Source organism: Natrix helvetica (assembly GCF_964273705.1).
Source record: "Natrix helvetica genome assembly, chromosome: 2".
NCBI lineage: Eukaryota > Metazoa > Chordata > Lepidosauria > Squamata > Natricidae > Natrix > Natrix helvetica.
Genome location: NC_138552.1, coordinates 106,585,781 through 106,611,197, shown reverse-complemented (window position 1 = coordinate 106,611,197; position 25,417 = coordinate 106,585,781). Strand labels below are relative to the sequence as shown.

Here is a 25,417-nt window from a genome sequence, read left to right as displayed (position 1 = left end):
ACTAAACTTACTTCTTGTAACAGGCTTCAGTGGGATAAAGATGGATACCAAAGTGTATGAGCCTCAGGATCATCCCATTTAGCAATATGCCAAACTGGACCAAGGGTTTTTTTAGGACATTTTCTTGACAAATGTATATTTGGAATGGATCTTTATATAGGCCAAAAAGGAAGAAGAGATGAAGCTGTTAGAAGGATAGTTTTATTTCCCCCTACAGGTACAAACTGAGTGTAAAGTACAATAATCAAGCATTTAAAAGACACATAATTCCACTGTAACTCATCCTTATCACAAGGATTAAAATAATTAGCTGTACAACTTAAATCCCTGCCAAGGATTTAAGCTAATTTTTTTTGCCAATTTAAGATTTTAATGGTGAGATTTATTTTAAAATTACATATGGAACTGAAATGCTATTTTCTGCTATCCTATTTGCCCATATACAGATATATACATATAGCAGTTACGTAAATTTAGGGCTTATCATAAATGACAATGTTAGCAACTTAGTTTTCAGAAATAGTCTTAGGTATATTTAAAAGACGTACTTAAATTCTCTGCTAACTCTTCCCCCCCCCCGTCATAATGCAATGCCTAATTATTATTTTGGATGAATCTATACTAGGTTACTTATATTGACATTTTGAAATAGCCATTAAAAGGTAGTCTTTTTCAGAAACTACACACAAAAACCTTATGGACTGTGAACAGTTCATTAAGGAGTCATTTAGTACTAATGGGTTTTTGGTTTTTTTGCTAGTATTCATGCAGCATCGAATTTGAGTGTTAGTGACATGAAACTCAAAATGCATGTAGTTTTATATCATTATTCTTAGGCATATATTTCAGTTGCAGGATTACCTCTATAAAAATTATGTACTGCTATTCAGAATCCTTTTTAAGATTTCAGCTTTTGTCCCATTTACACTTAGACGTTTGTTGAATTTTTTACTCCTACCCAAGAACCGTGCCGGGATCCTGTCTAACATCAATGAGTTATATACAGCATTCTAACTAAAGCTCAGTATAGAATGAAGGGTGTTCAACATTCCAGAATGGAAAATAAGTAGAGTCTCATACAGGTGCTGTGCAAAGTCTAAAGTCAAAGTTTACACATCAATGTATCTAGATGAATACAAAAATTTAATTTCACATCTTTAACATGAATCATAAATACAGATGCATACATAACAGGGAATATAATTTATAATACTAAACAGAAATCACTGAATACTAAGCCAGTGCATTTGCACACAACACACTTATGATGCACAAAATAAAACAAGCCAGAGTAAAGTGGCTTCAGGTTTCCTTAGGAGCCCCTGTAGAAATATGAACATTCCAACTTGATCCAAGTAGTTTTATCGATTTCAATTTGTTAACTTGATTTAAAAACAACTAAGTTTAAATATTACAGAGACAATAGCAATTCTGAATATAGCAACTTCAGTCCTTCACTCATCCACAACTGACATACAGGACAAGCAGCACAAGTGTAACTGTGAGACCACTTTAAGAAGTCTGGCATTGGACACCACCTCTAGGGTGATGCTCATCATCTTCATAGGCTTCACCATTGTAATGCTGTCTTCTTTCCTGAGATGGGTCAAAGTCTACCAACTCTACTTGATCCATGTCTTCGGTTTCTTCCACTTCTTGCCTTGGCGGTAGCAGTTTTTCCAACAAACATAGCTTATCTGAGCAAAGGAAACCATTTTCTGGAAATATCACCTGAAAATCAGGAAAAAAAGATGAATGCTTCTCATAAATGTACTTTTAACTATGAAATAAGTGCCTGAATGTTAATGTAAAAGATACATTTGCTTAATTTGTATAACTAACACCAATTATTTAAGCAATCAGCATTATAAGGCATTGCCTAAAATATATTGAAGAAATTTTCCATGAGATATTTAATTAGTAATTCAACCGTCACTTACCTTAAATTCAATTATAAGACGACCCTTTTCGTATGGCCTACGGTAGATTGGCATTCCTTCATTTAGCACACACTTAACATCGCCATGTTTGACAATCTGACCTAGAAATTAAAGAGACATAACTTATGTTTAACAAACTATATAAAATTAAAGTTACAACTACTTGTAATTGCTCAAGCAGAAACTCATCCTGGCAGGAAACTAGACAAGTGAACAAGGCATCCACAGAGGGTAGTAACCTGATTCTGGGAAAAGATCCAAGTGCTAGAAATATTTTGTAACTGAATCCAAACATGGCATATTCCTAAAGTGCAGTATCATGATAAAAAAAGGGTTTTCCAAGATATGTTTAGATTATTTCTAATTCATCGGTTACAAATGATTGTGCCATCCCTGTCAATCCAAGGCAATGAGTTTGATAAAAGCAATTTAATTACAGTATTAATTTAAGAGTTATAGCTGTTTAAGAATTTTATAGAATTTTACTTGGATTCTTCAAAAGGATAACATTTATTGTATGGTGGGTTCCAATTAATAGTGACTCCAGTATAATTGCAAACTTTTAACAGACTAATATTAGGGAACAGTTGTCAGTTAAAATAGAATGTTCATTTAACTGAAGAGGAAGTTTATAGATCATAAAAAGATAGATAAGACTATACACATAAAGTAATATAGACAGATTTACATCCAAAGTCTATTAAACCATGGTCCTTTAAATTTAAACTTATTGTACCCAAGTTCTTTTTTCAGAGCAATATAGACTTACCAGGATGAGAAGTAATTATTATAGTTCGATTATCCAGCATTGCAATTGGTTTTTGAAAGCCACAGAGTGCTTCCACTAATTGTATATCCATAGACATGACCAGGTCTTCACCTCGCCTGCAGAAAAAAAGTTATATGCCTTAGAATTGCAGGGCTATATCATATTATATAGGGTATCAATTTCAAAAAGACAAGTAAAAAACCTAATTGCTTAAAATGGTAAATTGTACTATTAAATAAATGCACAGGGAGAATATAAAGAGATCTGCATTCCTACAAAATTAAAAGGATTTGTTAGTGAAATAAAACTATACTGGCACCAGATCTGAATATATGGAAAAATAAAAAATAAAATAAGGTTTTATCTTAATATCTTTAAATATTATGCTACATATAATATAGCAGACCATTGGTCCCCAGCATGCCACCTCAGAGTGCCATAGAACATACAGACATGGGGGGGTGGGGGGGTTTCCTTTATATGTTTCTTACATCTTCTAAATTTAAGCATGTTGGCATGCTGCGATTCAAAGTGGTATCTTCCAGCATTATCTTTATTTGCAATAATGCACCTGGATCCTAAATGGACTCTATAATATTTATTGAAAAATACAATGTATGGGCTGTAGGCAAATACTTTTGGGAGGAAGGGAATTTGTTTGTTCCCAAAAATCCCAAAGATAAGCACGATAGCTTAAATACTTAACTTAATAATTAAGTACTTAACCTGCACAACACATAGCATTCTGATAAACTGGCCCTCTGTAAGTTTCCCATGGCAGCCATTTTGTGAAATGGCAATTTCCGCCATCCAAGCAGCCACAGGGCTGCTATCATGTTTTCAAAATTTCTCCTGCTCAAAAAGGATGAGGACCCCCATAATATAGATCAAGGAATATTTTGAAACTTAATGACATTCCATGTTTAACTATCTAAGTAAAAAAAAAACAACAGTTACAGTTTCATGAGAAAAAACTAAACTGATTTTCCTTGTTACTGTACAGTAATCAAATACATACTATTTACATCCAAACATAAAATGTTTCAGCATTTAAACTAGAGAAGATTACTTTCAAGCTTTAAAATCAATGTAACATTTTACTTAATATCCGAAGGTCAACTTCCTGAGAAGGAAAACCAGTTTAATGACTTTGCATCATTAGACTGAACAAACGTCTTAAAACTGAGAAATAACTAACCTTTCTCTGTGGCGGGCCCAGCCCTGTGGAATGACCTCCCTCCGGATATTAGGAATACCTCTGACCTCCGCTCCTTTCGTGTAAAGCTCAAGACCCACCCTTTTCAAGTTGCTGGCCTGGCTCAACTTTGATCCAACTATATCGCTCCTGACGGTTTTTTTTATTTGGGGTATTTTAATTGCATTCAATTTATTTAGGGGTTTTTAAACATTGTGTTTTTACTTGTTTTTATCTATCACTTCACCTCCTCCTTGTATATGTCGTGTATATGTCTTGGTATATGTTTTGTTATATGTATGTCGATATATTTATTTCCTATGTTTTGTTGTACGCCACCCCGAGTCCTTCGGGAGAGGGTGCGGCTAAGAAATAAATATTTATTATTATTATTATTATTGTAGAGAGAAAGTTAAGATAAACTGCAATTGTTACTCTGACCATCCTATTCTGACTACAAAATTTAAAACCTGCTCCAATCAGTGTCTTCTAAAAATAAACCCTAATGTCTGACAACCTATGTGCCCAAGCTGTTATACATACTACCCAAATAGGTTTTCCACAGTATTATTAAAACTTGCCTTGTAAACACAGAATGATCTTTTTGATCCAAGACAATGATAATGTCTCCTGGCTCCAAACCTGGTTCTTGATCACCTTCACCATGAAAAGTTATTTTCTGACCATCTTTCATTCCTATTTCAAAAGGAACAGATTAGACTTAAAATCTACACAATATATTTTAAATTATTGTTCTAATAAATTTAGCATTCTTCACTCTGCAAGTAGAAGCATGAAACAGGAGCAGAAAGCATATTCCTTAACAGCTAGTGAAAAGACAGTTATTCCTTACTCATTTTCTTTTGCCAAAATTTCTAGTTCTGTATTATGGAATGTACAGGTGACCTGTTTAATTTTTTTTAGATATTGTGATGTACACTTCTTGTAATAATTTAATTTGAACATGTTTAGTATTTTCCTTTTGTGTTTATTTATTTCAGCCCTTAAGTCAAAATTATTTTTATCCAAATACTAGTTTTGCAGAGCCATCTGATGTCAACTGTTCTAGCAAGTCAGTTTGTCACCCACACAGCATCCCTCAATTCTTACTGGAAGCCATTAAACATCCACAATTCATACAAAAATTATGGAAGTTCTACTATCTTATGAAAGCACCATATCTTGATAGAGGTATTGAGGTTTAATGCCTAGAAAGTCAGGGAGTGGGAGAACTATATTCTATCGAACCATGATGGTGAACCTACAGCACACAGAGCCCTCCCTGTAGGCACATGTGCCATCGCCAGCTGGTCTTCGGGTTTCCGGCACATGCATTCCTGATTGGGCACTCGATGCTGAAAAAGTTCACCATCACTGCTATAGAACTATGTTCTTTATCAAACAGGGTAATTCTGAAGAAAAATTAGTGAAAGACACAGATCTCATGGCACAGACAACCCAAATGTAATTTATCATCCCTTTCTAAATTAATATATATAAATCTTCTCTAGGACTTTTAATATTCCACAACTCCTAATTTCTCATTTAGTATACCTTTATCAATGTGGACTTCCAGAATTTTCTTTTCTCTAACAATTTTCCTTCCATTGCAGCTTTTACACCTGTCCTTGGGACTGATGCGCTCCCCATGGCCTTGGCAGTCCATGCACACAGACTGGATTTGCTGAACCATTCCGGGTCCTATCTGATGAATTCTTATTTGCATGCCTGTTCCTCTGCAATTAAGGCAACATTCTACTGCACCCTTCTTGCCCCCTCGTCCTAGAAAACATGAAAAAAATTAAAATTAAATAGACTCCATCTTTTTACATTAAAATTTCTCCTAAACATCTAAAAAATTAATGTTTTAGCCTACCTTCACATTTGTCACAAATCACATTTTTCTGCAGAGCAAGTTTCCGGGTTGCTCCATTGTACAAGTCTTCTAAAGTTACTGATAACTGATGAACAACATTTTTACCTGAAATGAAAAGCATGTTATTAAGAATTAATTCAGTTCATGGCTGAGAACTTTTTTGGGGGAAAAAATCACATTTATTACAATGGAAATTAAACTTGGCTGGATCCAATGGGGCATTTCTAAGTAAAGAGTCACAAAGGCCATTTCACGTGCAGTTTAAAGTATGTTGAAAACATTTGGACTATTGTATAATTTATACAGCTAATAAGAGCAAACAGACTTTGAGGTACTGTTCAAATAATGCTAATAGATGCTTTAGTGGACATTCCATTATGACAGCTCCCATAGCAATCATAAGAAACAAATGGTTTTACATTAAATAAAAATTCTGAAATTAAAAGATATCTTTTTACCTGTTCACCTTGAAAACTACATCATCACCTTTATCTTTATAATGTCTGTAGGGAACCACTCCTCTTTAAACTAATAAAAAGTTAACCACTAAAATTTCCATTAGATGAAACAAAATTGTGCATTACCTCTCCTCTCCCGTTGCATTCTTCCACTTCCTCCAAAGAACATATCAAATATATCCATTGGTGATCCAAAACTGCTTCCACTGCCACCTTCTTTTATTGCTTGTTCACCACCTTTATCGTACAACTCTCTTTTCTTGGAATCAGACAGGACTTCATAGGCTTGGGAAATTTGTTTGAACTACATTTTTTAAAAAATCAAAAGGCTTAGTCTATTTATGTAATTGTTGCCAAATGATATTATTTATACCATGATCAGTCTACTACATTTACATACTTTTATTAGTAACATACAATAATTACCGATGATTGGTCCACCTTACGGATTGAATTTTCTCTTTTTATTACAAAGGACAGGTCTTTAAATAATGTTTTATTTCAGCAGAAGAAACCAAATCTAAATTTTAACCTTCCTAATTGTAAACCTTTAAGTCCACTGAATGATTGTTGGGGTTTTTTTTTAATATAGTGATAAAGTGATTTGTTTTTTTTTCTGCTGAATATTTTTCTTCTATATCTAAGTCTAGTTCACAGGTTCAACGCTGCTTTAACTTTTTCAAAAACAGCTAACAATGACTAGGTGCTGCCACAAGAGCTAGGCTGCAAGCTTTCCAACAGGCAGTGATTATAAGACAGACTGGGAAGTAAAAAAAAATGCTGATCTGCATGTGGATATGTCCACATAAGTCACCAGGAGTCAAGTTCATCATGAAAACTGAAGATCACACTTGGAAATGACATGGAGAGAAAATTTTATGTAAGTTTTTCAAACCTTCTCAAAAAGAAAGACACTTTACTGTAAAAACCAAGTTGCATTTTCAGTAAGAGACAGGAATGTTCAAAGGCAAGCAACAGTGAAGCAAAATAGAACATGGAAACATTCGAGACCTGAAGAAATATTATGTCCTGAAGATAAGTATGCATATGGGCTCAATAACCAAAATCCAACACATCACACCAAGAAATGAATGGGAACAGAGTAAAATGAAATGGGTGCAGAGTACCTGCCATACTAGCAGAAAGTGAGAGGAGAAAGATTTTTTTTTTAAAAACCACATGTATTAACTCACCTTTTCACCTTCATTAGGATTCTTATCTGGGTGATACTTTAATGCTAGCTTCCTATAAGCCTTTTTCAACTCCTCCTGAGAGGCATTAGGTTTTACCCCAAGCACATCGTAGTATGTGGTCTCCTTCACCATGATGCAACCCTACCTGCATGAGAACATGGAGGGGAAGAGAATAATAGTAAGACCACAGGGGTTTAAAGGAAGTAAAAACAGCTGTTGAGACTCTCCCACACTTTCCTATGTCCCTTCCCTTCTACCTCTTTTACCCTCAACAGAAACAATCCTCCCCCATCTTTAATCCACCTCCCCGCACTAGCCTCCCACAGCCTAAATGGCTATACAAACAGGTACTAACTCGGTCACAAAAGCACCTTTTCTTGTTCCTCCCGCGTGACTAGGCCACCTTCGTTTTAATTGCCTGAATGAGGTTCCGCTCCTTCAGTCGGCACACCTGCCTGTTCCCGAGCAGATGAAGGTCACTCACCTGAAAAAGGGCTTACTCCCCCCCCCGCACCCCAAGCCCTCCCCCACCCGCCTTCTCCCCAACAGGACACCCAGAAAGGATGCTTCTTCATGGTCACCCTTCCTCGTCTCACGGACAACGGGCACCAACCCCTCCTGCCCAGTTCCCCAAAGACTCCTTTCTCCCCAGTTCCCCCACCGGCCGCCACCACCCCTTCCGCCCTCGTGCCTCCTTTACCCACCTCGTTCGGGTCCCCCCACCCCCTTCCCCTCAAGTGCACGGTTTCGGCTCGCGCACGACGCCACCCCCACTCCACTCCCGCGCGCGCCTCGGCTTCCCAGGCGCGCGGACGAAGCTGCCCGGGCGGCCGTTCCTCGCACGACGAGGAGGGGAGAAAGGGTGGGGGGGAGGGAAGGCGCGGCCAACAGCTTCCCTTTGTCTTCCACCCACCTCGCGCTTTCGGCCGAAAAAAAGGCAGCCTGACGTCTTCCCCGTAAGTCTACCCGCTCCTGCCGCCGAGTGCCACCTTCGCCTGCCTCTTTCTCTCCCACAGACAAAACGACCGCGACTTTTCTGGAAAGTTCCGAGCCGGTCTCAGGCTAGGCAGCATCCGGGGAGTTTTCTTTTTTCAAGGAAGCCCCACCCAATCCCGGAAACACCGCCTCCTCTTCTGGTACCATCGTTGGCTGGCATTCGTCGGCTTTCTAGAAGCGATGACGAAAAACAAGCCGTCTTCCAATCACTTGTCGAGGGATTATATTACCGCCGGGAACTACAAGTCCCATCATGGCAAGATAGGCAACGTGCTCGGCCCTCCGCCATTTTTTCGATGCGGCTCAACAAGGGCAAACTACAAGGGCCAGAATGCAAAGCGGCAGGGGTGGGCGCATCCGACCTTTCGAAGTCCTGTAGAACTGAGCGGCTCTGCGCAGCTACAGGGAACTTGAGGCCAGGATTAGGGCAACCCGAATCCTCGAGTGTGAGAAAAGCAAACGACAATCTTTAACACTGCGTCGAAAAAGCTTTATTTTATTTATTTATTAAATTTATATTCCCCACCGTCCCACTAATAAGGTGACTCTGAGTAGCTTACAAATAGTGTAAATAAATAAATAAAAGCAAAGAAAAAAGTGCAGGAAAAAAGAACTAAAAGAAATGTTTTTTACAGGAAATATAAACAAAATTACAACCATTAGTCTATGATTACAAAAATGCGCAGTGTTTTCTATAATCAGTTTTTTGTAATAACCAAAACCAGAAATCGAGTGCATTTTTTTCTATTTGATGTAAAAAGTCTAAAGGATTTCCAGTCAACCATAAATACAGATACTGTTTTTTTCTCTAATAAAAGAAGTTAAATTAGCCATCTTTGCAAGTTCCATCATTTACACCAACTACCATCGTGGGGGGTGTTGAACCTTTCTTCGTTTGATCTTATAATAGTCTCACTGCAGTTATCATATGTACGAAGTTGCATGACTTTTTTCTGATCTGGCCCTTGGTCATCCCAAAAATGTCTCTGGTTTTGGTTGTACTTTAAATCTTCTGGATTAATGTATTTGCATCCAAAACTCATTAGGATTTTTAAAATATGTATTCATACCAATTTTAAAATTACAATTTCACTGTTCAGGATATTTAGCTCTTCCTGGTATAGGAAACTAATGTGACATTATGTAAAACAATCTTAATGGTTTAGGATGGGGCATTTAAATTTGTTCCATATTTGTGCATGTGTGTGTCTTTTTCATCTGGTCTTTAAAAGGTTACTTCTGAATTTTAGAAACAGCGGGGACATCTCGAAAAAACACATAAAAAGTGAAACTTATAGTTCTATTAAATTCTGAATTCTAGTATTAATATTCAGCATAGGTTTTTTTTTTAAAAAATACATATTGGCTGCATTTCATTTTTGTCAGCAAAATGATATTTTTGCTGACATAAAAATGTCAGCAAAACATGGTGGGATTCTCAAAGTAGCTTCTACCTTTTCTGCTTTAATTTAACATCCAGCTCGGTAAAAAGTTGGAGAATTGAAGCGCTCGCTAAATATTTGGTAAGATTTTGAATGGCCTTAATATCAATATTAACTGGCAATGATTTTTTGTTTTAATGGATCGTTATAGCTTTTTTATTGGTTAAATAAATAAGATAAATCCGAACAAGAATCCTTGCAAACATACATCACAAGACCAAACGTTTTTTGCCTCCCATTTTCACTGCGGGGGGGGGGGGGGGGGAAGGTCGAGAAACTGGCTGGGTATTTACTTCCTTCCTCTTAGGGGGTGGGAATAAGGAGTCAGAAACTGGTATTTGATTGGGCTCGAGGCGGTCCAGAGGAACGCTATTGGCTAGGACATGTAGAAAGGTGCAGAGATGGCAACGTGGAGGTGAGTAGAAAAGCAAAGGAGTGTGTAGATGAAAGGAGGCGGTTCCCCGTGAGAAGCTTCTGGTATTTTGGGGGTGGGGGTGAATAACCCATCGAAAATTGTTAGGAGGGACGAAATCGAATGGGGTACATGGGTCTTTATATGGTCTTTTAAAAAAGCAAGCACAAAATTGTACTGTGAGATGGCGCAGGAGATATTGTTTCGAAGAAATGTTTCTATTATAACATTTTCCTCGGAGGAGCTCGTATATTCATACAGTTATTGACTCTCAGAAGCTACCCTAATGCTTAATTGATTGTGTCAGATGTCTCGTTTCATTCGCAGTCCTTTTTGCTGAAGTTACTTAATAGGATTTTTAAATAAACATTCATTACATCTGGTTGTTGGTTATATGTATCAGAGCCAATGCAGTGCAGAGCCAAACTTTGGATCCATATATCCATGAACAATTCCTTTCCAACATAGTCCTCATCTATCATATTTGCAATATCATGATGGAAAAAGAGGGAGTTAACCGCTTCCATTTCCATTGTAAAGTAGTTTCTATATCCTGAAAAGTGCTGAACACTCCTGCTCCCAGATAGAGAATCTATTCAAAAACCACCTTCTGAAGGAAACTGGAAATTCAAAGAAAAACTTAATAATGAAACTGCATCCTTTTCTTGGTTTCTCTGTTTTAGGTAATAAAAAGTACAGAGTAAATAGTTATTTTATGGAGTAAAAGGAAGGGCAGTGAATTCTCTGTTTATAATTGTTCAAAATCTAAGGTTCTGCAAACTTTCTCCAAACAAATTCAAAATTGTTTTCTGAATTGTTTATGAAACAAAATACAGTTAGCTCTGGTTCTTTTTCCAATTTAGAAATTTAAGTAAGCAGTCTCAGAGTATTCTAGAAATTAAAAATAGGATGATTTGCATTGTCTTGCTCTGCAAAAATAATTCAGTTCCTTGGATTCTACCATAGACACGTTCAACAACAGCTTCATTGAAAGAAAACCTTCATTTCATAGGCACATTGCTTTCAGCTAATTCACCCATCACAACTTAATGTTGCCCTTTGGCCAGCGGTAAAAGGTTTAGCACTGTACTCCATCAGCTGAAAAAATCTGATGTGCTGGAATATTTATTCCAAATAAGCAAATTCTGTTTTTTTCCCCCCTGGAAGAAGAAAAAAGCTATGCCAAGTATGAATTGGTGATTTTGGTCTATATTAATTTATACACTTTTAATTAAATTTGTTAGTTAAAAACCATTAGCAGACTTAAAAAATGACACTTTATAAATGTACTGTAAAGTTTTAGAGTGAATGAAATTATTCTGTGGCTCAATATTAAAGTATAGTTTTTAAAAATGACATTGCATAAGAGTCCCAGAATAATTTCTTTAATTGGAATGCTTTATAATCTAGTTAATCTATTTTAAATTTAATATAATTATAAATATGTTCTGCATAAATATAAAGGTAGCATAATGTAAATTGTTTAATAGATTATTTTGTCAAATCTATGCATTTTATAACAATAAAATAAATGAAAATCTATTTGGCATCTCAACATTTTGGATAATAAGCTATTCAAAGTCTTGTACATTTTTGTGCTCTTCCCTTTGTAGATGGAGAGAGTAAATTTTATACAGTAGATAAAAACCTCTAGCGAGTGTTTTGGAATAAAATACTTTTATAGCACCTGTAGATCATAATCCCTAACTGAACCTTATTTGATAAAACTGAATATTTCTTTTTTTCCCCTCCCTCCCTGAGCACAATGCGTGTATGCTGGCTAGTGAGCAAAGATAGAAGCTGTCAGCGAATTAAACTACCGCATTTAGAAATGGTGGTGATAGGGCGTGGGCCTGACACGGAGATAACAGACAAGAAATGCTCACGAAAACAAGGTAAATTAAGATTAAAGTAGCAGCCTTAAATATGCTAGGGAGTAAATCTTAGTAAATTCATTTATTTTATTTTATTTTTGCCTCTTTTTTTATTATGCCTAATGACATAAATATCTGGTGCCAGATAAAGGGTCAAAATAGGTGGCATGATGAGTAGTAAGTATGAAGCTAAAAAGTTGAGTTAGGAAAACTGGTTTGAATTTAATTTCTACTCTCAAGGATGACTATTTTCATTTTCTCAGGTTATTTTTAATAATTGGATTTTATTATGACCATCTACTCAGAAAGACTCTAGAAATAAACTGCACAGGAAAACAGTAAAAATAGGTCTCCCCAATAGGATTACAAGATAATATATGTAACATATTTTCAATCAGCATTTTATAACTAAGTAATGTTTTGTTGTACAGATAGTCCTCATTTAGTGACCACAATTGTCACCTTGGTTCTTAAACCAAACAGTTGCTAAGTGAAACTGCAACTGTGCTTATGATCTCACTTCAGCTTTTTGCTTTATAGACATGGTAAATGTGAGGATTGGTTGCAAAGTTACTTATTGTTAATGCTAATATTTAATGCTAAATGAGAACTACCCATACTTCCCAACATTTTATGGATGGAAGTAAGGTTATGCTTTTATATTAGGAATTTGCAGTTGGTGGGTAGAAGTAACTGTAGAAGATGGAGCAATATAAGAAAGTTTAATACAATTTTTAAACCCTGCAGTGAATCTGCCCTTTTAGAAAATAATAGTGACTTCAGGTAAACTCAGCCACATATGCTGCTTAGATAGTCCTGGAATGGACTGAATGAGGAGTACCCTGACATTTTCAGTCCATGTCTAGAACACTGATATACAATGTGGTGTGTGGGCATATGTGTATAACCTAATCTGAAAAAAAAAATATTTTTTTCCCTTGAGTATAGCTACTGAAACCAAGAGATTAATTAGAATAGGGGGCTAGTATGAAACTGAAGTAAAGAATTGGTAAACTATTATAGCATGTAATTGTAGCAATTTTAATCCACACAATCATAGCTCATAATTTTCTGGCTGCATTTATTTCCAAAGAGGAAAAAAATGAGAATAAATTGGTTGTCTCCTAGCGCCTACTGTTTAATTTAATTTGCGTCACCGTTAAAGCATTTGCTTTTCTGAATTGACCCCTTTTCTCTCCCTTCCCCAGAACTTCCATAAAATTCACAGCCTAATATCATTCTTTGTCACTTTTTTTTTTCAGTACAACTAAAAGCAGATTACAACAAAGGGTATGTCAAGGTTAAACAGGTATGCTTTTTCCTTCCATACACTATTATGGAATAAATTATTAAAACAAAAAGAAGTAAACATAGATAAATACATCAATATATATACAGTACTGTGCAAAAGTTTTAGGCAGGCGTGAAAAAATGCTGTAAACAAAGAATGCTTTCAGACATATAAATAATGATTGTTTATTTTTGTCAATTTTCAAAATGCAAAGTGAGCGAACAAAAGAAAAATCTAAATCAAATCAATAGTTGGTGTGACCACCCTTTGCCTTCAAACCAGCATCAATTCTCATAGGTACACTTGCACACAGTTTTTGAAGGAACTCGGCTGGTAGGTTGTTCCAAACATCTTGGAGAACTAACCACAGATCTTCTGTGGATGTAGGCTTTCTCACATCCTTCTGTCTCTTCATGTAATCCCAGACACACTTGATGATGTTGAGATCAGTGCTCTGTGGGGGCCATGCCATCACTTCCAGTACTTCTTGTTCTTTATGCTGAAGATAGTTCTTAATGACTTTGGCTGTATGCTTGGGGTCATTGTCCTGCTGAATAAATAAATTTGGGGCCAATACTTATCCATCATGCAATAGCATCAGGGAGGCCTCCCTGATGCTATTGCATGATGGATAAGTATCTGCCTGCATTTTGAAAATTGACAAAAATAAACAATCATTATTTATATTTCTGAAAGCATTCTTTGTTTACAGCATTTTTTCACACCTGCCTGCAACTTTTGTACAGTACGGTATGTATGTATGTATGTATGTATGTTGCCAAGACAATCTCAATCTTACATGGGAAAAGACCCGAATACAACAAGACCATATTCGGGTCTTTTCCCATGTAAGATTAAGATTGTCTTGGCAATGTTTCGGCGAGGTCTCACTCGCCAACTTCAGGCTGGTGGTTTTGGCTTAAAGCGTGGTCGGAGCTGCTGTCTTTCTATAAATCTTGGTGTGTGTGTGTGGAGTGCTGGCTTTGTTTCAGTAAGTGGATTGATAGGCTGTGTGGTTGTATCATGATTGGTAGATTGGTGCTGGCTGTGTGTCCGTTGTTGTTTTGTATTGTAACAGCTCATTTGTTGACTAGGGCTGGTTTCCAGATGTCTGGTAGGCGGGAGGTATCGTTACGTTTATTCATGTTGTGGGTGTGTTTCTCTATTTCGATAGCTTCCATAATCATTCTCTTGTTGAAGTGTTCAGTTTTGGAGATTAATTTGGTTCCTTCAAAATTAATTTTATGTCCTGTAACTTTAAGGTGCTGGACAAGGGAGGAAGTTTTTTCTTTTTTTCTTACTGCGTTCTTCTGTTCTGCGATGCGTGCATTTATTCTCCTATTAGTTTGTCCAATGGATATGGCAGGGCAGATTTTGCATGGTATATCGTAGACTCCTTGGTTTTCTAGCTGGATCTTGTCTTTGGGGTTTCTTAAGATGTTGGCCATGTTTTGGTCAGTGCTGAAGGCTGTCTTGATTTTGTGCTTGTAGAGAATTTTGCTGATTTTATCTGTGGTGTCTTTGATGTAAGGGAGGAGGGCGATGCCGTTGTCCTGTTCTGTGTCTCGGTTCTTGGGGGGAGTCTCCCTTTGGATTAGGTTGGTAATTGGTTTTTTTGGGAATCCATTAGAGATTAATACATTTGTGAGTGTGTGTAATTCAGTTTTTAGGTGGTCTTTGTCGGCTAGGCGTTTGGTTCTGGAGATGAGGGTCTTGGCTACAGAGTTGATCTGTGCAGGATGGTTATGGGATTGTGCGTTTAAGTAGTGGTTGATGTGTGTTTTTTTCCGGTAGATGGTGTGTCCTAGGGAGCCATTGGGTTTTTTGTAGATTAGGGCATCCAGAAAGGGAAGTTGGTTGTTTGCTTCTATTTCCATAGTGAATTGTATTTTGGGGTGTAGGCTGTTGAGATGTGTGAGGAAGTTGTCCAGTTTTTCTTTCCCATGTGGCCAAATCAAGAAAGTGTCATCAACGTATCTAAGCCAGAGTTTGTGTTTGTCTTCAGATTTATCTAAGGCGTTAGTTTCAAAATGTTCCATGTATAAGTTTGCGATGACGGGTGAGAGGGGTGATCCCATGGGTGCTCCTTCTATCTGTTTGTATCTTTGTCCATTATGGATGAAGTATGTGTTGGTTAGGCAGTGGTTCGTCAGGTCCAGGGTGTGTTTAGGGGGGTTGTGTTTGTTCTGGATAGCTGTCAAGGCTTCTTTTATAGGCACTTGGGTGAAGAGGGATATGACATTGAAGCTTACGAGTAGGTCGCTGGGTTGTAGGTTTTGTTTCTTTATTGTTTCTATGAAGTGGAGTGAGTTTTGTACGTGTGAGGTGATGGATTCTGTGTAGGGTTGAAGTTGTTTGGCGAGGAATTTGCCAAGATTCTGTAGAGGTGAGCCTTTGGAGCTGACTATGGGTCTGAGTGGTGTTCCTTCTTTGTGTATGTTGCGGAGGCCCTAGCGCTTGGGGCATCCGGGTGATTTCTCTCTGTGGATGATTCTTTTCTAGATCTCTTCACTGATGGGAGAGGCTTTTATTTTGGATTTGGTGGTTTTTTTCCAGGTAGGTGGTGGGATCTGTGTTTAGAGGTTTGTAAGCGGGGTCTTGGAATAGGTTGGATAGTTTGGCTTGGTAGTCAGACGTGTTCATCACAAGTTATCAACCTAATTACCAACCTAATCCAAAGGGAGACTCCCCCCAAGAACCGAGACACAGAACAGGACAACAGCATCGCCCTCCTCCCTTACATCAAAGGCACCACAGATAAAATCAGCAAAATTCTCCACAAGCACAATATCAAGACAGCCTTCAGCACTGACCAAAAAATGGCCAACATCTTAAGAAACCCCAAAGACAAGATCCAGCTAGAAAACCAAGGAGTCTACAAAATACCATGCAAAATCTGCCCTGCCATATCCATTGGACAAACTAATAGGAGAATAAATGCACGCATCGCAGAACAGAAGAACGCAGTAAGAAAAAAAGAAAAAACTTCCTCCCTTGTCCAGCACCTTAAAGCTACAGGACATGAAATTAATTTTGAAGTAACCAGGTTAATCTCCAAAGCAGAACACTTCAACAAGAGAATAATTATGGAAGCCATTGAAATAGAGAAACACCCCCACAACATGAATAAACGTGACGATACCTCCTGCCTACCAGACATCTGGAAACCAGCCCTAGTCAACAAACGAACCCCACCCACCACCCAGGTTGTTACAACACAAAAGAAAACACCAGCCTGAAGATGGCGAGTGAGACCTCCCTGAAACATTGCCAAGACAATCTCAATCTTACACGGGAAAACACCCGAATATAACAAGACCAGCATACCTACACCCGTGAAAATCTACGAATACACACCCACACCCACACCCACACACCACACACAAACACCCACACATATACACACACAAACACCCACACATATACACACACACATATACACACACACATACACACACACACATACATACATACATACATACATATATATATATATTTCTAATACACTTATAAAACTACCATGCTGTATATTATATAAATGAACCCCATATTTCATTTGACTTACCCGTACAAAATCTATGTCTTTATGTCACCTGATCATAAGTAGCAAGTATAATCAGGTCTTCAAACCTTTGAGTAAATGGGGGCATTTATCATTCCAATGCTTCAACATCAGTCTTTTAGCTAGAGTAAAGGCATGGAGAATCCATTTACATGTCCAGTTGCCAAATTCTATATACTAGATAAGTAATAAGAAAATATTATTCTCTGAAAAATTTAACTTTTGTTGCATAGTCACATTTATATGGTCCACTACTTTCTCCCAAAACAAAGTACAGGACATTGTTAAAAATATGTTTACAAGAAGAATTGTCTTTATATCTTCAACAATAGGCTGTCCTCAGTCTCTCATTGTTTAGGCAATATAAGAACCTCTGATTCTTTATTCCAATCATCAGTTAGCACCTGCATATCAAATTGATTTATTGATCACAAATCTCTAGAAAAATTAATAGCAAGGTTTTTTTAGTTTTAAATGATTAACCAGCTATTCTAGTAGTCTGAGAAGCTGAAAATCCTGCTAGTCCAAATAATGATGTTAACAACTGTTTTACCCATAATTATTGCCACTGATTTACATCTGATAGATAATATTAATCTGTGTGTGAAAAATTCATCTTCATCATCTATTAATTGGTCCAAAAGTTAATATCCCTGCTTTCATCCAATTTTTCCATATCATTAGCTGTTTCCCGATTTTTAAATTTGAATTTCACCATGAGGTCAATTTAGCATGAGAAAAAACACTGAATCGATTCCATTCTACAGTTTTCTGATATAATTGTTTCCAGATAATAGAGTTCTGTTTTATTTAAATCTTAATACTGTCCCACCAAAAGTAATGGCAAAATTCTTTACAGGTAGTCCTCAACTTACAGACATTTATTCAAGTGGCTGCAAAGTTATGGCAGGATTGAACAAAGGGATTGAACAACTGAAGTTACAGCCTTTGTGCCCCGTAGTCATGTGATCAAAATTTGGATCCATCAAATACTTAATGACTATAAGGGCATGTCAACTCCCTCCATCCACCTACCTCTTCCAATTTAGAACCTTTTGTCCTCTGCCATCATACTCTTGCCACCCCAACTGACCTTTGGTGTTTTCCTGCACCCACTGCTGAGCAGACATGTCCTTTGGAAGGGGTTGGGTTTTTGTTTTTGCTTTGTTCCTCAGATGAAGCTCAACCCAGCCAGCTCAGAATCCAGGGTAGACATGTCTGGTTAGCAGTGGGAGGAAGAAGACAAGGTTAGCTGGGGTGGCAGCAGAGTGTCAGGGCAATCGGAGTGCAGGGTGGCAAGACTGGGACTGGGCTATGACGGTTGGGACTGGATTGAGGTGGCTGTGATTCTCCAGGGCATGGCAAACAGCCCCAGAGCCATGCAATCCTGGGACTGCATGCTGCCTCACAAAGCTGGGTACAGAAAAGCGAAGACATAGGGCAGGGGTGTCCAAACTTGGGAACTTTTAAGACTTGTGGACTTCAACTCCCAGAATTCCCCAGCCAGCATGGCTGGCTGGGGAATTCTGGGAGCTGAAGTCCACAAGTCTTAAAGGTTCCCAAGTTTGGACACCCCTGACACAGGGGGTGCGGGTTGGAGACTGTCCCTTGTCTTACTGAGACTTAGGACTGGGAGTGACCAGCTTTGGGTGGCTTGGACTGGGCTGGGTATTTGCTTAATGACCAGTGGTTCTTGGTTAACATGTCCAGTTGCCAAATTCCATATACTAGGTAAGTAATAAGATAATATTATCCTCTGAAAGTTTTTCCTTTTGTCGAATAGTCACATGTACATGATCCACTATGTTCTCCCAAAACACAGTGTCGCATGCAGGTGTCAAACTCACACCATCACCAGGACTGATGGGATTGTGGTTGCTAAGCGATACAGTCATGTGACATCTTGCTTTATGATCGCATTGTTAAGCAGAACATTTCGTTCATAACTAGTCATAAGTTGAGTCCTACCTTATAAGAACTAACCTTTGCTATGAATCATTACATCTTATGCTAAGCTATGATTTAAGAAAGCCTTACTGAATCAGTATATTCACCGAGTTTATAAAACATGATACGCTACAAAATGTATTTTACAAACTATTAGTGGTTAGGTTTACATGTTAAATCGAAGGAATTAAAATGATTGGTGTTTTATAAATGTAATAAATAAATGCTTTTAATAATAGTCCACAATGTGCCAACCATAGTGACTGGGTTTATAAACCATGCTAAGCCCAAACAAAACAATCCTCCATTTGTCTTACTGCAAAGCAGCTTTATTAGGAACAGGACTCTATGTACTCTATACTACTTCAAAATTTATTTGCTTTGGGAGTTCAGCATCACATCAGATTCAAACAAAATGCTGAAATCCTTCAAGTTGTTAAAAAGGGGAGGGGTAAGTGGCTTTCTGTGGTAAGTTTTGAGGCAATTGTACATTCCACATTTAAGCCAGATCCTAATGAGTTTGCTTATCAAAATTCTTGACCAAATGACTCTGGGTGGTGCATAGGGGTCATGGCTTGATGTTTTGTAATAAAAGGCTCAGGAAATGCTTTATAAAACTACAGTTCCCAGAATTTTCCAAAGGGAAACCAGGAGAATATTCAGGCTAATTTGAACCCACACTATAACTGAACCCACAGACACAAAAGAATGAAAGCTGGGCTTCTTTTTCTTTTTGGTTTTTTAAAAAATAGGAACACTCTAGCATGATTTCCCTTTTGCTCAATTTGCTTCCACCGAAATTAATAAAGCAAGAGAGTTAGCTGCCTGCTCTAAGGTTTGATTTTTGTGGATTCAGGTCGATTATCTATTGAATAAGACGGTACATCACGAGAAATATCCTTTGTTTACTTTTATTAACTTTGACCTTTATTGAACTTCATTCTTTTGGTACACCTGTTAAGATCCATTCCATTTGGTGGAAATCTATTACAGTACATTCCACTGTCTTCTTTAATATATAACAGATTTCATTCACAATTATTTGCTCCAATCCAGAAAGTAAAGCTGAATTTCTGTGATTTCCTTGTTCTTTATAGGAGGTTTAGAATGCTATCCTATGTGTATTGTCACAGCAGGAATCCCCATTGATTCTGTGGGACTTACTCCTAGGTTAATCAGTATGGGATAGCAATCAGTCTGAAATAAACTGCTTTCTTCCTGTGTATTTAAAATGCATTGGCAAATATTTCTTAATCCTTAAGTATTTTAGTGCATAAATCCAGATTATAGGATCTTTAACCTAGAGCTATCAAGCCGGTTTTGGTAGGAACATTGCATAAAACATAACATTTTGCAAAAACAAAGGTATAGTTTATGGTATAGCAGCTTAAGTTTCCCACTTTTGTTTCCTTAGTTAAGAATTAAGAATTAAAATATGAATAATTATAGGAATCAGCCTTTTTTCACTCCACTTATCAGTTCTCATGACACACTCCTACATCACAAGATTTTCACTATTTGATTATATATACATAATTTGAGGAAACTGGTGGTAACTTGGGGATGGTAGATGCTTTAATATATCCTAGCTTTTGTTGCACTATTGTAACTTCATATTAGAATTGCATAAAATTCACTTTACTATGGAGCTGTCTCCAGTCTGCCACCTTTCTCTGGAAATGAGATGGTCAATTTTAATTATTTAATACAGTGGTCCCCAACCTTTCTGGCACCAGGGATCAGTTTGGGAAGAAAAATTGTCTTCCATGGACAGGAGGGACATGGTTTCATGAGCAGCCTGGATCCCATGCATGTGCAGAGAAAACTTTGCTCATTCACCCACCACTTGTTTGGCCTGGTCCCTCATAGGGCATGGACTGGTACTGGTTCATGACCCTGTTGTTGGGGTCCTCTGATTTAATAAGATATCACAATATATTTCAGGGATTCTGACTTTCAGAGAGAGGAAATATTGACATGATAAGTAATTTTGCCTTTTTTCCCAAGATAGGAGTCAATCCAACCAGTATTGATCTAGTGGATGTTGGCAAAGATCAAGAAACAAGACTGAAGCCAGGACAGGTTCTCCATATTGTCAATAAATTGTATCCATACACTGTACAATTCTTGGAGGAAATGGGCACATGCGTTGGTCGGGAAAGCAAGGAACTTGCTGAAAAAAGGCCATACAGTGAACCGGAGAACAGAAATGTGGAAAGCTTATCTGGAAAACAAATAAAAACAGACCAGATGGAACTGCAAAACTACAATTTGTATAACAAGGTGACAGATGGCAGCTCTGTTTCTTCACTTGAAAGCTCTTCTACCAAAATGGTGAGCAAAGAAATGAGAGGGATTGATGTTGCAAAACTGAACGCAGGAAAGTAGGCAAGGAGAGCCTTTGGTCTATAGGACCTCAACCAAGGTCTCTTTTCCCCTCCCCCCTCCAAATCTCTGTTTTTCTTCACTCCCCTAACACTGACAGGGCAAACTACTGTACATAAACAGAGAATGAACCCCTCTCTCTGGTTTGGTAATGCAAGCAAACAATCTTCCTTTCACTCTTCCAAGTTATTCCTTCTGCCTGTTACATGAGGACTGGAGTTCTTAAGAGAATTCCCAATACCTCTGCAAATAATTGCCAGATTTTTTTTTTTGAGGGGAGCCATAAAATTTGAATAAGAACAGACTTTGACGCCACACAATCCGATACTGCCCTTCCCTTCTAGGCCCCCTTTAGAGGAAATTCTGAGAACACACTAGGGCTGCAGGCAGAAGGAAACCTTTCCCTCTTGTTCTGCTGATAAAAGCCACTCCATCATTAAGAGAGGTTAATTCAAGACTCCTAATTACCTAGGGAGCAGGAAAACGTACTGAGAATGCTTTTGGAGCTTAGAGTGTGCGAGTGACTGGCATTTTGAACTAGGTCACCACCTGGGTGCAGGCACTATCTGAATTGCTCTTACTTTTGAGTAAGGTACTGTACATTCTGTCTATTGAGTTATATTTGTTTCTCTTGGGGGCAGTCTCAAAGTGATAAGCGTTTTAGCATTACGTATACTGTGAAAAGTATTTAAGTGCCTCTTAAAATTATTTTAGCCATTCAGAAGCACAGTTAAATTGAATTTAAGATTGCAATCTGAAGCTTGGTTACTGAAGTAGTAGGAAGTCTTTCCTACTGGACTCTTCTAAATACATTTTGTAGTTTTAATTATCTATCTATCTATCATCTATCATCTATCTATCTATCTATCTATCATCTATCTATCTATCATCTATCTATCTATCTATCTATCATCTATCATCTATCTATCTATCATCTATCTATCTATCTATCATCTATCTATCTATATCTATCATCTATCTATCTATCTATCATCTATCTATCATCTATCTATCTATCATCTATCTATCTATCTATCATCTATCTATCTATCATCTATCTATCTATCTATCTATCTATCTATCTATCTATCTATCTATCTATCTATCTATCTATCTATCTATCTATCTATCTATCTATCTATCTATCTATCTATCTCAATGTATTTAGATTCTTCTGTTTGTCCTTTAGGAATGTATGCCATACTGGGCTCAAGGTCTGAAGGTTTCTATGCAAAACCCTGACATGCAGGTAACGTTTTCATGTTGCTTTGCTTCAAGATTGATAATCATGAGAATATTAACATCATTGTTAACTCTGATCCATTTTCTTTCCTGTTAGGTTTACAAAGATGAGCAAGTTGTAGTTATAAAGGATAAATACCCCAAAGCTCGCTATCACTGGTTAGTGTTGCCCTGGAAATCCATTTCCACCTTATTTGAAGTAACTCATGAGCATCTTAAACTGTTGGAACATATGCACAAGGTTGGAGAAATGATAATCCAGCAATGCACGGAGAAAGACAGCCTGCACTTCAGACTAGGCTTCCATGCCATACCCAGCATGAGGTAAGGCAGAACTAGGGTGTGCTAACCTTTTATCAAACATGCATTAGAAGAAATGCTGTCTTCTGGCCTATATCTTTTGTTAGTAAAAATACTCTTTAACACATTGTTTTTGCTGTAGTGATACCAATTCTAGTTATAATTTTTCCTTAATTTTTTTTAGCCAGCTACATCTTCATGTCATTAGCCAAGACTTTGATTCTAAGTGGTTTAAAACCAAGAAGCATTGGAATTCCTTCACAACCAATTACTTCTTGGACTCTACAGGTAATAACAGAGGCTCTTTTAATTTCTATGCCTATTCAGACTTGGGTTTCTTCCCATAACTTAAGATCAAAGTAATTGAATAGCTACCACCCTGTTGGTTTAATAAAGTTCCTGCACCGGTCCCATAGAAAGCAAGCGGACAGGTAAAGAATTGAGGTAAAGACAGGTGTTCCCCTGCAAAAGGTTTTCCCATATGAGAGAAAAGGGCCATTGAAAGAGAATTCCACTTCTCTCCCTTCTTGTAAGGACAAATATCTTCCCTATATATATTTGAAAAGCTCTCACGGTAAAACAAGTTTGACTGGCTTATAAGATTCTTTCAGAGCAAATTTTTGGACAACTCATTCATACCAAACATTTTTTGGATGCTTTTCCCAGAAACACAGCCATTCTCTGGATGCTAATTTTGGCATTAATATAAAGAACCTTGAGATTGTGAGCTTGCCGATATTGCTGAAAATTATATCAAACGTCATGAATTCTCTCCTCCCAGTTTCTAAGGTTTGATCTAAGTAAGAAAAATATTGGTAGCTAAAACCACATGGGATTTGGAGTGGGATGGATATGACTGGAGCTATAATCCTAGATCTATTATGCCAGCGGCCCTGAAGCTTTTCGGCACCAAGGACTGGTTCCGTGGAGGTTTTTCCATGGACCGGAGGAAGCATGGTTTTGTGTGCTGCCTAAAACCCATGGATGGGGCTTTGCTTGTTTGCGCTGCCTGGTTTTTGGCATAATAATAATAATTTAATAATTTATTAAATTTCTAGACCGCCCCCTCTCCCCGGAGGAACTCGGGGCGGTGTACAGGAATAAATTTAAAAACATACAAACAATCATATACATAGCTAAAAATCAAATTAAACAACCCCTGTACGAATTTATAAAAATTAAAAACATTAAAAACAGACCCTAAAACCAATCCTAAAAATTTAGAAATAAAACTGAGATGGGAAAGATAGAATTAGACCAAGCCGGCTAGCTGGAATAGGTGGGTTTTAAGTTTCTGACGGAAGGAGCGGAGATCCGTAGTCATTCTAATGTCGGGGGGAAGGTCATTTCAGAGGGTCGGGCCCATCACAGAGAAGGCCCTTCCCCTAGGCGTCGCCCGCTGGCACAGCCTAGTGGACGGCACCCGGAGGAGTCCCTCTCTGTGTGAGCGAATGCTGGGTAAAACCTGTGTGAGCAAATGCTGGGTAAAACCTCATCCATGGAATACAGGCAGCACACAAAACCACACCCCCTCCAGTCCACGGAAGAATATTGGTAGCTAAAACCATTCATACGAAGTTTGGAGTGGGATGGATACGGTCTGTGGATTGGGGGCCCCCATATTATGCCTCTCCCCTTTTCCTCTTCAGATGTGATAGCAGTGATAAAAAAGAAAGGAAAAATAACTGTGGATAAGAATGCTACCCAACTTCTAACACTGCCTCTGAAGTGCCACATGTGCAAAAAGCAACTGCCAACTATCCCTCAGTTAAAAGAACACCTTAAAGAACATTGGCCAAAATGACGCATGGACTGGTTTTATTTATGCACCACAGCTTCCTGAGTATTGGGTAAACTCAGTTCCAATGTTCATATGCAAATATTAATGCTATTGCCTTATGAAGTGTACCAAAACATTGTCTACCTTAATGTGACCAATGGTGTTTGTGGAGGAAAGTGGCTGTTATGGATAGGAGGGATGTGGAAATGTAAAAGGTTTGTACAATGATGTTGTATTTGTGCTTTTGCAGTGGAACCCTCACCCAAGACATCTCTCTGCCTTTCGTGCTAAAGAATTTGTTATAACTAATTGGCCAATTAAAATGAGCCCTGCTGTTGAATGAATCTTTTTGTTATGTGCTTTAACTTTGATGTGACGGAAGGTAACTTTGCGCTTCCATTCTGGGTACTATTCTACCTTTCAAGCTGAACCTTGGCATTCATTTTCAAAACTGGCACGGGTAAAAGGTGAAAAACCTAAAATGTACTATGATAAGATTTGATTTGTAGCCTGAGATATTAGGATAATGTTCTACCCTATGTTGGAGGCATTTCTCTGCTTTCCCAATTTGACTTTCAGCTTTATCACTATACTGTTTCTAAGTGGACTGCTGTGGGTGTAGCAAGCATTACGATGTGAAATCTGAAAACTTATTAAAAAAAAATTACTTGAACTCCTGTGTTTATTTCATTGTGTATGTATCTGCAATTCAAAGCAATTCCTATTAAATTCTACTTCCTGCCTACATCCTGCAT

At 37.7% G+C, this 25,417-nt stretch overlaps 2 protein-coding genes across 4 annotated transcripts; one reads left to right on the top strand and one right to left on the bottom strand.

Moving 5' to 3' along the window:
- Positions 1-185: 185 nt before the first annotated feature.
- Positions 186-8,584, bottom strand: DNAJA1 (DnaJ heat shock protein family (Hsp40) member A1). Its single transcript, XM_081945240.1, has 9 exons — positions 8,345-8,584; positions 7,432-7,576; positions 6,365-6,542; positions 5,781-5,885; positions 5,459-5,686; positions 4,486-4,600; positions 2,710-2,825; positions 1,941-2,041; positions 186-1,731 (listed from the first exon to the last, which is right to left on the bottom strand). The coding sequence occupies exons 2-9, from the start codon at positions 7,561-7,563 to the stop codon at positions 1,513-1,515; spliced, it is 1,194 nt and encodes a 397-aa protein (XP_081801366.1). The 5' UTR covers positions 7,564-7,576; positions 8,345-8,584; the 3' UTR covers positions 186-1,512.
- A 1,558-nt stretch (positions 8,585-10,142) lies between these two features.
- On the top strand, positions 10,143-25,335 carry APTX (aprataxin). Of its 3 annotated transcripts, none has more exons than XM_081944654.1 (8): positions 10,143-10,284; positions 12,043-12,176; positions 13,418-13,464; positions 20,963-21,289; positions 22,530-22,589; positions 22,680-22,906; positions 23,067-23,170; positions 24,532-25,335. In XM_081944654.1, exons 1-8 carry the CDS (start codon positions 10,271-10,273, stop codon positions 24,684-24,686), a joined length of 1,068 nt encoding a protein of 355 aa, XP_081800780.1. In that variant the 5' UTR covers positions 10,143-10,270; the 3' UTR covers positions 24,687-25,335. The 3 variants fall into 3 exon arrangements, with proteins under 3 accessions (XP_081800780.1, XP_081800782.1, XP_081800781.1); XM_081944656.1 differs by lacking the exon at positions 10,143-10,284 and adding an exon at positions 10,290-10,346; XM_081944655.1 differs by lacking the exon at positions 10,143-10,284 and adding an exon at positions 10,291-10,964.
- Positions 25,336-25,417: the final 82 nt, after the last annotated feature.

Excerpts from the sequence above, each read along its gene's own strand:
- APTX (XM_081944654.1), top strand. Across the intron at positions 12,177-13,417 it reads GAAATGCTCACGAAAACAAG|TACAACTAAAAGCAGATTAC; the intron begins GTAAATTAAGAT and ends TTTTTTTTTCAG. Across the intron at positions 23,171-24,531 it reads TTACTTCTTGGACTCTACAG|ATGTGATAGCAGTGATAAAA; the intron begins GTAATAACAGAG and ends TTTCCTCTTCAG.
- DNAJA1 (XM_081945240.1), bottom strand. The coding sequence starts at position 7,563 with ATGGTGAAGGAGACCACATACTACGATGTGCTTGGGGTAAAACCTAAT. Across the intron at positions 4,601-5,458 it reads GGAAGTCCACATTGATAAAG|GAATGAAAGATGGTCAGAAA; the intron begins GTATACTAAATG and ends CTTTTGAAATAG. Across the intron at positions 2,042-2,709 it reads AATAATTACTTCTCATCCTG|GTCAGATTGTCAAACATGGC; the intron begins GTAAGTCTATAT and ends TTTAATTTCTAG.